This window comes from Schistocerca piceifrons, chromosome 1 (assembly GCF_021461385.2).
Source record: "Schistocerca piceifrons isolate TAMUIC-IGC-003096 chromosome 1, iqSchPice1.1, whole genome shotgun sequence".
NCBI lineage: Eukaryota > Metazoa > Arthropoda > Insecta > Orthoptera > Acrididae > Schistocerca > Schistocerca piceifrons.
Genome location: NC_060138.1, coordinates 776,383,114 through 776,397,162, shown reverse-complemented (window position 1 = coordinate 776,397,162; position 14,049 = coordinate 776,383,114). Strand labels below are relative to the sequence as shown.

Genomic DNA, 14,049 nt, shown 5'->3' with positions numbered 1-14,049 from the left:
AAGTGAGGATGATTCGTGCTGACAAAAAAATATTTCAAATGGCTCTGAGCACTATGCGACTTAACATCTGGGGTCATCAGTCCCCTAGAACTTACAAGGGAACCTCCCCATCGCACCCCCCTCAGATTTTGTTATAAGTTGGCACAGTGGATAGGCCTTGAAAAACTGAACACAGATCAATTGAGAAAACAGGAAGAAATTGTGTGGAACTATGAAAAAAATTAGAAAATATACAAACTGAGTAGCCCATGTGAAGACAGGCAACAACAAGGATAGTGGGACTGAAGGGGCGCCGTGGTCCCGTGGTTAGCGAGACCGTCTGTAGAACCAGAGGTGTTAGGTTCAAGTCTTCCCTGGAGTGAAAATTTTAATTTTTTATTTTCAGTTTATGTGACAAACTCTTACGTCTTCATCACTTTTTGGGGGTGATTATCACATCCACAAGAAAACCTAAATCGGGCAAGGTAGAAGAATCTTTTTACCCATTCGCTAAGTGTACAAGTTAGGTGGGTCGACAACATATTCCTGTCATGTGACGCACATGCCGTCACCAGTGTCGTAGAAAATACATCAGATGTGTTTTCCTGTGGAGGAATCGGTTGATCTATGACCTTGCGATCAAATGTTTTCGGTTCCCATTGGAGAGGCACGTCCTTTCGTCTACTAATCGTACGGTTTTGCGGTGCGGTCGCAAAACACAGACACTAAACTTATTACAGTGAACAGAGACGTCAATGAACGAACGGACAGATCATAACTTTGCGAAAATAAAGAAAGTAAAATTTTCAGTCGGGGGAAGATGAGAACCAAGGACCTCTCGTTCCCCAGCTACTCACTCTAACCACAGGACCACGGCGCTCCTGAGCCCACAGTTTCCTTGATGTTGCCTATATTGCTCATGGACTACTCAGTTCGTATATTTTGCTTATGTTTTTCATAGTTACACACAACTTCTTCCTGTTTTCTCGATTGATCTGTGTTTAGTTTTTCAAGGCCTATCTACTGTGCCAACTTATAACTAAATCTGGGGGGGGGGGGGGGGGGGGGGTGCGATGGGAAGGTTCTCTTGTTAGAACTACTTAAACCTAACTAACCTAAGGACATCACACACATCCATGCCCGAGGCAGGATTCGAACCTGCGACCGTAGCAGTCGCGCGGTTCCGGACTGAAGCGCCTAGAACCGCTCGGCCACAATGGCCGGCTCGTGCTGACATGTGCCACTGTCTGCAGCCGGTTGCAACTGTTTGCAGCCGATTGCATGCAGTGCGCTCTATTTGTAAGGACATGCGGAACAGAGATATCGAAAAATCATTAAAAAACGCATTTTAATTTCCACATAAGAGTATAACATTTGTTAAATGTGCGTCACGTTTTCGATACGGGTTGGAAACGTTGTTCATTGCGATGACCATCCGCATTGACGACTGCTTGAAAGTGCCCTGGAGATTTGCAGGATAATCGCTCGTAGCGCTTATCAAACAGTGGGCCATGTCACAGCTTGTGCACTGCTTAAAGGTCGCACATTGCGTCAAGCATTCTCAGCCACGGCAACAGTAACTTCAACAGTTTGCGGCGCAATTGGCCGTCGGCTCCTCCCAACAGCAATTTCCAAATCGCCAGTTAATTCTAACTCCCGAATCACGTTCTTCAACCCCGGTACAAAAAAATGACCTCTCCGTATAGCTTTAATGCATCGAAAATCGCGAAGAGCAGTAACGTTATTGGTGTTGTTTTGATAAAAAAGCTTTACAAGTAAAGCCCGGCTCACCTTGTTTCCTCCCATGTTGACTGTCTGTAACAGTTTTACACATTTATGCTTGTGTTTCATTCCTATGTCGCCGCACCTGTTACGGCACCTAACGACGATTCATGAGACTAACACTACTAACGACACAAATCGTGCAGCGCACAGTCATCATTGTTCCTATAACGTTGCGTACCCATACCGTAAATATTTTTCCATCTACATTGGCTCAAGTAGGGAAAGTTTAGTTATAATCTTGTATTTCGGACATTTTCTATCGCCATTCCCGGCGGGGTCAGGGATTTTCTCTGCCTCGTGATGGCTGGGTGTTGTGTGCTGTCCTTAGGTTAGTTAGGTTTAAGTAGTTCTAAGTTCTAGGGGACTGATGACCATAGATGTTAAGTCCCATAGTGCTCAGAGCCATTTGAGCCATTTTCTATCGCCGCAGGTATTCCGTCACAGTACAACCCTGTTGGCTTTCTCTAACTTACATCCAAAAGCAGTTCAAATAGAGCACAAAGAAAATGTTCTGCAAGAAGAACTTAAATCAGTTTATGTTATATTAAAAAAAATTATATTCTACGGATGCAAATATACACTGGTATTGTCTCGCTTTGTTCTTGCTCTATGTCTCGAAATCTGGTAGAAAACCCAAAGAGATTCTGGTCATACATAAAGCACACCAGTGGAAAGACGCAACCAATTCCTTCACTGCGCTAGACGGGGTGGCCGAGCGGTTCTAGGCGCTACAGTATGGAACCGCGCGACCGCTACGGTCACAGGTTCGAATCCTGCCTCGGGCATGGATGTGTGTGATGTCCTTAGGTTAGTTAGGTTTAAGTAGTTCTAAGTTCTAGGGGACTGATGACCACAGCAGCTGAGTCCCATAGTGCCCAGAGCCAAACTGCCAAGATGAGAAACATAGAAATAGATATCCACGGTATAGCTAAGCAGCTTAAATCGCTCAATAAAGACTCCTCTCAGAATTTTCTGATACAATAGCTCCATATTTAGCAGTTACATACAACCGCTCGTTCACAGAAAGATCCGTACCTAAAGACTGGAAAATTGCTCAGCTCACACCAATACCCAAAAAGGGAAGTAGGAGTAAACAGTTGAATTACAGGCTCATATCACTAACATCGATTTGCAGTAGGCTTTGGGACGTACACTGTATTCGAACATTATGAAGTACCTCGAACAAAACAATCTATTGACACATAGTCAGCACGGATTCTCAAAATATCGTTCTTGTGAAACACAACTAGTTCTTTATAGTCATGAAGTAATGAGTGCTATCGACTGGGAATGTCAAATTGATTGCATATTTTTAGATTCCAGAAGGCTTTCGATACCGTTCCTCACAAGCGTCTACTAACCAAACTGCGTGCCTATGGAATATCGCCTAAGTTGTGCGACTGGATTCGTGATTTCCTGTTAGAACGGTCACAGTTCGTAGTAATAAACGGAAAGTCATCGAGTAAAACAGAAGTAATAACCGCCGTTTCCCAGGGAAATGTGATAGGCTCTGTATTGTTCCTGATGTATAATAACGACATAGGAGACAATCTGAGTAGCTGTCTTAGATTGTTTGCAGATGATGCTGTCATTTACCGTCTTGTAAAGTCATAAGATGACCAAAACGAATTGCAAAATAATTTAGATATCTGTAAGGTGTGAAAAGTGGCAGTTGATCCTGAATAAAGAAAAGCCTGAACTTATTCATATGTGTATTACAAGAAATCTACTAAATCTCGATTATGCGATAAGTCACAAAAGCCTTAAGTCCGTAAATTCAACTAAATACTTAGGGATTACATTTACAAATACCCTAAACTGGAACGATCATATAGATAATGTTGTGAGTAGAGCAAACCAAAGACTGCGATTCATTGGTAGAATACTTACAAGATGCAACAGGTCTACTAAAGCGACTGCTTACACCACGCTTGTCCACCCTATTCTGGAGTATTGCTGTACAATATGGGATCCGCATCAGATGGGACTGACGGATGACATCGAAAAAGTACAAAGAAAGGTATTTCGTTTTGTATTATCGCGAAGTAGGGGAGGTAGTGCCACAGACATGATACATGAATTGGGGTGGCAATCATTAAAACAAAGACGTTTTTCGTTACGACGGGATCTTATCATGAAATTTCAATCACCAGTTTTCTCATTCGATTGCGAAAACATTCTTTTGGCACCCACCTACATAGGGAGTGTGATGTCACCGCCAGACACCACACTTGCTAGGTGGTAGCCTTTTAAATCGGCCGCGGTCCGCTAGTATACGACGGACCCGCGTGTCGCCACTGTCAGTAATTGCAGACCGAGCGCCGCCACACGGCAGGTCTAGAGAGACTTACTAGCACTCGGCCCAGTTGTACAGCCGACGTTGCTAGCCATGGGTCACTGACAATTACGCTCTCATTTGCCGAGACTATAGTTAGCATAGACTTCAGCTACGTCAATTGCTACGACCTAGCAAGGCGCCATTTATCTTTTGCTGGTTATCTTATAAAGCCTGTACCGTCAGACCTATGTTCTCCAGTTATGGAATAAAGTTAAGTATTACATCAACTACGTACTTTATTTGCTATATTAATTACATTGTAATGTTCCAGACCTCACGCCAGTTGGCGTGAGCTTAACAGCGTGCATTTCGGCCTCCTCAAGTAACACGGTGTTGGCACTTGTGCCAACACCTCTGGGAGAAATTATCATCACGATAAAATAAGAGAAATCAGGGTTCGCACAGATCAATTTAAGTGCTCTTTTTTCCCGCGCGCTGTTCGAGAGTGGAACGGTAGAGAGACAGCTTGAAGGTGGTTCATTGGACCCTCTGCCAGGCACTTATTGTGAATAGTAATCACGTAGATGTAGATGTTGTTTCTTTCTTTAATTTGTTTAAAGTATATGCTTCACTAATGTAGTAATTTGAAGGATATGTTGATAGTAATTGAGTTTTGGGCAAACATTTGTACAACGTAATAGTTCATTGGATTTCAGCACAATAAAAGCTTTTAGTTTAAAAAAGTAGCTTAGTGCATAGCCTATAAGTCTTATAATTATCCGAGTGGGACTGAAATGGGTAGATTTGATGTAAAGGTAGAGAGAAACAAATGATTACGATTTCAGAAAAGTTGGACGAGTTATTCAAGCGAAACAGCTTCACAACACGAGCAACTCAATAACGTGTTGGTCCGCCTCTAGCCCTTATGCAAGCATTTTGTCATTGATCAAGGGAGTTGCTGGATGTTCTATTGAGGGATATGGTGCAAAATTTTCATATTGGCGCGTTGAATCGTCAAAATCGCAACTCTCTCAAAACGTTTCCAGTTAGGGAGATATGCCGCGACCTTGCTGGCCAAAATAGTGTTTGGCAAGCACAAAGACGTGTAGAAGAAACTCTCGCCATGTGCGGGCGCCCAATACCTTGCTGAAACGTAAGACCAGGATGACTCGCCGTGAACGGGAACAAGACGGGACGTAGAATATCGGGCACGTACCGCTGCGCTGTAAATATGCTGTGGATGACAACCAAAGGGGTGCTGCTACGAAAAGATATGGCACCTCAGGCCGTCACTCCTGGCAGTCGGGTGTTATGACAGGCGAAAGTCAGGCTTGTGTAGCTCTGGCTTCGGCTTGAAATCTCATTGATTGGAGCAGAACTGTCTTCAGTGATGGGTTCCGCTTCGAAATAAGCCCCTTACGACACAGCGGAACGACGACGACATTCTACGCACAGTTTTGTAGCACTTCATGGCAAGCATCCTGGGCTTTCAGCAGTATAATGTCCGGCCGCACACGGCGAGTTTGTACTGCTTGTCAAACACTACCTTGGCTAGCAAGGACGCTGGATATCTCTCGTATTAAAAGTGTTAGGAGCTTCATGGGCAGGGCCGTCCCACCAGCTCGTGTTTTTGACGATCTAACGTGCCAATTGGACCGAATTTAACACGACATCCCTCAGGAGGACAACCAATAACTCTGTCAATCAGTGCCAAGCCGAATAACTGATTGCACATGAGTCAGAGGTGGACCAAAGCGTTATTCATGTGTGGAGTTCTTTCTCTTGACTAAATCTTCCATTTTTTCTGAAATTGTAATCGTTTGTTTGTCTGCATATGTACATCACATCTACTGATTTCCGTCCAATTTGGCTAATTCCTTCGCGGTCCGTTGTTTTTTTGTCTTAAAGTGTATTAAGTTGCTGGTTTGATTCCCGATAATGCAATTTTTTGTTTACGTCAAATGGATATGATAATTAATAACCATTACATTATAACTACTTAATAAAATATATCATTTTTATTTTTAATAATTAATTGCATGAAAATACGAGTATTTGCGATATATTAAATTTTTGTATAAAAATCCGTAACATCAAACAGAAACTAAAAAATGTTTCATTAATTTGTAGAGATATAATAGTATAAAGTTTTCCATCTAATAATAAAGCATTTTGCATGCCTGTATCAAATTTTTATTTATTTGCATGTGATTAGTGATTCAAAATAAATGTTAGTTTTACCAAAAATTAGTACTAAGTGTTGCTAATTAACATTTCTATTTGATAATAAATATAGAATTAAACTAAAAGTAACAGAGGAACGTTGATGCTAGCGAGGACCGATTCAGTGACTTTCCAATTTCAAGTCCTTCACGCTGTGCGGATGTCTACCGTGACTATGTTAAAATATTCGAACTCTATTTTACTTAACTGTGCGCATTCAAATTTTATAGGATGGGTAAAAAAATGGCTCAGAAAATTTTTATCTTACAGCAGGCTACCCAATTTACACCATCCGCATCTGGGACAAATGATGTAGGATGGGTTCCCAACCTTAAGGTGCACGAAATTTCTTCTGGATCAGCTGCATTTTGCCAACCCTCTGTAAACGATAAGTAAATCGAAGGTAGCCATTGACATGGTGCCTTCGATACTGTCGCCCAGAGAGAGGGCAGTCATACGGCACAGTTGCTCTTCCTCTGTCGAGTATTTTTCTGTTGTTTTTCCAGTTGGCGATGTCTTCACTCATTATGTCATTTCGGCGATCGTTGGTTGATGCTAATGTGTCTCCTTATTGTCATCTCAAGCAATGGCTGTAGCAGAAGTTCGATTATCACCTACTACCTAGTGTCCATCTTCCTATTACACCAGTTGGCCACGTTGGCTCTGGAGATAATAGCCGTATGTTGCCTTCCCAACTACCGCTACATGTGAATGCGTATCCGCAGATGAGCTACATGGTGTCAGCGGTATGGCCTTACCATCCAACCTAATGATACTGTCGTGTCTGTCATATGGTCTGATCCCAATCGTACTTTCAATTCCCTAGTGTCTTAATCTTTGCCGTTGGGCGAAAATTTTCAGATTTTGTAAGGGCTATCAGTTACCCATCATTCTACATGAGAATGATTACTTTGATTAAGAAAATAAACTTATATTGTCAGTTTTACTATTTGTTCCCAAAGCAGATCAATGATGCTTATGGGTATGAAGTCGGCGGTCTAGCAGTAAAGCGCGTACCTGAAAAGAAGCCGCAGGATCTAAGCCCACCTTCAATCTAGCCTCCACAACAATGAGTGGAGGCGACAGGAACGAGACGTGGTTGGGATTCGGCGTTAAACGGTAGGTCGCTTTTCCTCCGTTGGATGAGTGGGGTAAGTTGTGGACATCCAGTCAGTGAAGTGGTGTCCAATAGAAAGACTTGCGCTGGCCCTTGAGCACACGCTAGTATTATTATTACAGTTGTAAAACATTTTCCCTTGTTTAATCAAAACTAACTCTCACTTTAAAGGAGTCCTGTACGTTATTCGAGTCAGAAGAATCAAAAAGACTGGAGAAATATTAGGCTTCAGCTTTATTCAGCAAATTAATTTATATTTGATGTGTTTTATAGTAACAGAAGTTGGTCATTTTTCAAGTAGTAAATATAATAGCGACATGTGTATCGATAACACTTAAATATTAAAAAGAAAAGAATAAAAAGCTTTGCGATCTCTTGCTGCTAAATAAAATCCTGCCATACTGTACGGAGTAGCTATGTGTCAGCTACACAATGGCTGCAGGTGGGAAATTAATTGAAACCCTGCTATTTACACATCACTATTATTATTATTATTATTATTGTACAGCGAAAAAGAACACATGTAAGGGGAGATCAAAAAGTTTCCGTTTGACGGCTTTCCTGCAGCGTGTATGAAACCCAGTGCAACTCCTATGCGGGTATGTAGGCACCGACATATAGGCGGAAACTTTTTGATCGCCATTCGTACTTACACAATGAATTTATATAATAACTAGCGACCCGCCCTCAGCGGTAGCCTTAAGTATCTATGGCGGACGACCTTCTTGTAATATAAAATGATATATACAAATCTTTTTCGTGAATCAATGGATTAGTGAAGACGATATCAAAATCTCTGTAGTAGTTCTTGAGAGCAGCCTTCACACAGAGGCAGAAAAATGCAGCGGGGGACTTTGTAATACGTACAGATTTTTAAATTTGACAGCCAGAATGCAACAGTCCATGTCAATTTATGCAAGGCTTTCAAACCAGCTTCAAAAACGCGGAGCGGGCAGTACTCCTGAGTATATATCGCTGCCTGTTCGTTCTCACCATTGTCACACACAGTACTTCCGCAGTAATCTCACTTCTTCGACATGTATTCATATCGCACTTGTCCCGTTCGAGTGCGAAAGAGCCTGGTTCATTCGCGACGGGGAAGATGGAATCCTACAGCCTTCTTCTTTGAGATTTGAATTAGATGGGCGTTAGGGGGCGGATGTTCACTTTAGCGTTTTTTCCACTTCTCGTGACGTCGAAAAGGTCTGTGACACGCGGAGTGACTAAAGGTGACTTGCCTTACTTCAGGCCTGTGGCTGATTTATTCTGAGAAGTGTCATTTAGAAGAAAAAAACTTACTAGACTATTTTCTTAAAAATTTACATCTTGCCAGTCTTTCTTCTGAGGTCTGTAAGAATAATATTAGACAGAACAAGCAACCACTGAATATGAGTAGCTCACAGGGCCTGTAATGGTTCTCACGGCCTCATTCATATGTACGTACGTCCGCTGTTTTCCAAGTAGGTGGACAATATTCTTCTGAGTACATAAGTGAAACTGCATCATTGCGTAGCGTGTCAATATTTGCTCCCAACCTGTTTTCAGCTTTTTATAGAATAGTTACTCTTGAGCCTAGCTTCTTTGACAGGTTCATGCAGAACGACTTAAATGAAATTAAAAGTTTCTCGGGCTTCCAGCCATGTCAAGTGGTTTAAAATCCAGAAACTTTTATTAGCACATTTCGCCGTTAAACTATGCACTCCTATATTAAATGACATTGTTCGTGGGTCACACATCGATAGTTAGGGAAGGATTGATGAGAAAATTCGACCCCGTCAAATAACACGTGTGACTTTCTGTATGCCTCCTTGTCATGGAGATGTAACGCTGTTACCTCACAATTTCTGAGCCAAAGTGACACACATCATTGATACCGACATGAGCCACCACCTGCAGTTGGCTACACCCTGTGCTCTTCATGCCATTCGGGGGGACCCGTTCCACATCTGAAATGACTCCACCTGATATGCACATGGAGTGTACATTGGCTTTCTTTCCCTTCTTGGCAGACATGTCCCAAAGGGACTCCATAACGCGCCTAAAGTTGGAGCTCCCAACTATCAATAAATCCACCATTTGTGATTGTCCGGATCTTGCAGGCTGAGAGGTTTCCTGTGAAACAGGAAAGGCGACAGCATCTGACTCAGCGACAGGGTCAGCCACAGACAGCACCTGGAACCTGTTTGTCAGACTAACCAGGGAGGCCTTACGTGCAGCTCCCTGTGAAGTCATTCGCCTCCTGCTACGCCCTGGGGCGACCTCCCACTCGACCATTGGTGACGGGTCAAACTCAGTGCGAGCAGTAACTGGGCTGGCCACTGGTGAGGACCAATCGGAGGACGTCCATTGGATCCTCACGGCCGGCCCACGACAGTGGAGACCGTCCACTGCAGCTTCAAGCTGTGTAACCGAAGCCACCACAGCCTGAAGCTGAGAGCGAAGTGTCACCAACTCGGCTCGCATCCGCACACAACAATCACAGTCCCTATCCTTACTATAGACTGAGGAAAACTAAACTACCCAGATAAACAGACTTTCGCCACGTGCTGCGGAACTCTACTGTAGACACTAGTGGAAACATAGGAACTGTGTGTGATATATTAGATTAATACGCAGAGATTCAAAAACCTAACTACGAAGCAGTCAGGTGAAACTAAATAATTCCCCCCTGATCACAAAATCGGTTTACCTTCTGACACAAAAGAAAACAAGAGAACTGGGGCCATTATATATTAATTTAACACTCATGAATTCAAGAAACCAAACTATTAACGCACACGGATGATATTATAAAATTCGCTCCTGGTTATGAACTCGTAGAAGTCACAAGATCGGTTACTTCCTTGTCGCTGCTTCTCTCTCGGCCGGCTGCTGCTGCCTGACTGAGTCAGTTAACGCTATTACGTTTCCACATACCTGTCTTAGTTGTCTTGATATTTTTGCTCATATCACACGCAAACTGATGCAGTGACGTCCATTGTATCCGATGAATCAATAGTCGTAGAAGTATTAATATATATTACTCTTTGTAGATGTCTTAACACTTGAAGCGAACACAGACAGAGGCGTTGCAGTAGTGAAGATGCTAGACTATTACTAGGAACGGGTGAAACTGAAATCATCGAACGGCAGTCTCGCTTTATGTTCACCTCGCTTTCATTAAATCGCTTCAAGTGAACGGCGGATTGGTTTCTTCAAATATACCGAGCGCCATTCCCTCTCCCCATCGCTGTTCATCTGAGTTAAAGCTCCCTGTCCAGCGCCCTCTACACAGACGAGATGTTGAATGATACCATCCTATCTGCTTCCTGTCTCTAGATATATTACGATGTAAGCTTTAACATTGTTATTTAAGCATGAATTTTTTCTAACATCTTTTCTTTTTCTTTTACAGGTGAGCATATCGAGACAGGCGGCAGATTTCCCGCAACTTGTTATGGTAAGCAAAAGAGGCAACGGAACTCAATCAATAACTAATTTCAGTTCTACGCATTTTGTGTACATTTGGCCAATTTTTCGAGAGTCATACATTAAAAGATATCATACGCTTTTAATCAACGGTTTAACTGCCGACGTGAATCCGCAGTATTCATTTCAGTGTTAATGCAGCAACTAACCCTTAGATCAAATCTTTAGATCAATTCGTGTTTGTTTAAACACACTGGGGAGATGAATTGCAACACTAAGAGTTAATTAATGAAACTGAGAGAAAGATATGGCAAATATTTCACACAATTACAAAAATAGATGCTTACAATTTTTGTATATCGTGGAACAGAGATAGAGAGAGAGAGAGAGAGAGAGAGGGAAAGAGAGAGAGAGAGAGAGAGAGAGAGAGAGAGAGAGAGAGAGAGGGAGGGAGATCACAGCACAGATTTCATACTTGTTCTACAGACGGTTGCGAATGTATAGGCAGTTGTAGAAGCCGTACCTGCAGGACAGCGAGGAATGCTTGATTGATTGTGTTGTTTGGCGAAACCTAACACCAGTCATGTACAGGCTAGGCCTTTTCCCTATCGCAGGAATTGTTTTCAAATTATTTTGATACATAAAGATACTAAACAGAGCCATAGTTGCCGATCATCCTGTACGATGCCTCAAAACCTATGCTAACACGCAGCACTCTAGCTCGGACGTGTCACACGGCGATGTTATGTGATTAAGTTGTAAGTTCTACTAGCAAGGAATTATCTGGAACTCGGAATAGATAGTCGTGTCTCGTCCAAATGAGTGAGAATGCGATTGCAATTTGGACAATGGTTTTGAACAACCAAAACATCTTACATCACTGTCGCTGGATACTACCGCTTATGACAGCTATCACAAATTACGTCTTCTCTCACCAGCAGGATTTGATAACCTTTCTTCATCACATTTGTGGGGACATAGATTAGAGTGTTTCCTGCGAAGTGCTCTGATGAATAACAGACGAGAAATATAAACGTTCAGAGTTCGATCTTTAGCGGGCTATAGAGTTTTTCCCTCCAAGGAACGTGACATTGGTTTATGTGCGGAAAAGTGAAGGCATTGTGGTTTCGATTCCAAATTAAACTGTTGAGCCTGTTGTAAATTATCCAGGGTACCAGTTAACCGATCCAAAGAGATTCTGGTCGTATGTGAAGTATGCTAGCGACAAGACACGATCAATGCCATCTCTGCGCGATAGCAATGGATATACTATCGAACACAGTGCTGCCAAAGCAGAGTAACTAAACACAGCCTTCCAAAATGCCTTCACAAAAGAAGACAAAGTAAATATTCCAGAATTCAAATCAAGAACAGCTGCCAACATCAGTAACGTAGAAGTAAATATCCTCAAAGTAGTGAATCAACTTAAATCAATTAAAGCAAGTCTTCTGATCCAGAATGTATACCAATTAGACTCCTTTCAGAGTATGCTGATGCAACAGCTCCATACTTAACAATCATAAATAACCGTTCGCTCGACGAAAGATCCGTACCCAGAGAGTGGAAACTTGGACAGGTCACATCAATATTCAAGAAATGTAGGAGGAGTAATCCACTAAATTACAGGCCCATATCGTTAACGTCGATATGCAGCAGGATTTTGGAACAGATATTGTGTTCGAACATTATGAATTACCTCGAAGAAAACGGTCTATTCACACACAGTCAACATGGGTTTAGAAAACATCGTTTCTATGAAACACAACTAGCGCTTTATTCACATGAAGTGTTGAGTGTTACTGACAAGAGATTTCAGATCGATTCCGTATTTCTGGATTTCCGGGAGGTTTTTGACACTGTACCACACAAGTGGCTTGCAGTGAAACTGCGTGCTTATGGAATATCGTCTCACATATGTGACTGGATTCGGCGTTTCCTGTCCGAGAGGTCACAGTTCGTAGTAATTGACGGAAAGTCATCGAGTAAAACAGAAGTGATTTCTGGCATTCCCCATGCTAATGTTATAGGGCCATTGCTGTTCCTTATCTATATAAACGATTTGAAAGACAATCTGAGCATCGTCTTAGGTTGTTTGCGGATGATGCTACTGTTTATCGACTAATAGAGTCATCAGAAGATAAAAACAAATTGAAAAACGATTTTGAAAAGAATATACTTGTCTCTTTCAATAGGCGTATGCCTAGAAAAGTATTAAGGAGTTGAGAGAAGTTGTAGAGTTAAGGAGTCCTTTCCTCATCTCACTTGATAATAAATTCGAATGGGCACTCATCTTCCTTTGCGGCATAGCAGATTGCGTTCATACTGGCTCTCGACTGGTCGAGCACATGTGTGGGGTACAGTGACGTGACAACTGCTGGTTAAGCATATGGGTGGCGTACAATAAAGTGATAATTAACTTACACTCTAACACAAAAAAACAAAGGGTACAATATCGCTGACGTAGCGCTATGCTGCAGGGATGACGCAGATGACAAACAAAGGAGTCCTACTGTGAAATAAAATGTCATCGAACACCGTGACTCGTGGTTGTCAGGCCATATGGAGACAGACAGACAGGCAGGCTGGTATCCCACAGCCGTCCGGGACGTCTCCAGACACGTCATCGGGACTCATTTCGAAGTAGGCCTCATCACTGAAGCCAGTTATACTCAGGCAATACGATTCCAGGACGAATATGCCCAACAAACACTTAAAACAGGCTTATTGGCGTTTATAGGTCGATGGTAGTCGACCCAAGAGCAGGCTTATTTGAGACCAACTACACCTTCTCTCTCAAATGCTGACATCTATGAATATTAGAATTATATATTAATACCTTCAGCTGCTGACGGGAGTTGATATATATCAACGGGGACAGGTTAAAATGTGTACCCCGACTGGGACTCAAACCCTGGATATCCTGCTTACATGGCAGACGATCTATCCAGCTGAGCTACCGATTGTACAGAGGATAGTGCGACTGCTGGGGCTATCTCGCGCACGCCTCCCGCGAGACCCACATTCTCACTTTATATGTCCACACACTACACTCGTAGTGTCCCTACCCAACACACTCATTACTCGTGGAAGACATTCTTACCGAGTCCCGCAAGAGTTTGGGTAAAATGTGTGCATTCGCACAGAAGAAGAAGGTCATGGCAGGTATTGCCAGAACTACATACTTTTCTAATTTCGGACATGTCCGAAAGAAGACACCATATCCATATAAAGTATATACCGGGTGATCAAAAAGTCAGTT

The 14,049-nt window shown here is 42.5% G+C and overlaps 1 protein-coding gene across 2 annotated transcripts in view; it reads left to right on the top strand.

Moving 5' to 3' along the window:
- Window positions 1-14,049, top strand: part of LOC124712604 — a 498,348-nt gene that overhangs the window by 55,296 nt on the left and 429,003 nt on the right. The window contains exon 1 of one of the 2 annotated variants that reach the window (XM_047242886.1): window positions 10,804-10,821. The exons of the other annotated variant lie outside the window; for it this stretch is intronic. Within the exon in view, the coding sequence (XP_047098842.1) occupies window positions 10,819-10,821 (3 nt within the window). The 5' untranslated portion in view covers window positions 10,804-10,818. Of the gene's footprint in view, window positions 1-10,803; window positions 10,822-14,049 lie in introns of those variants that run through there. 2 annotated transcript variants of the gene reach the window in all.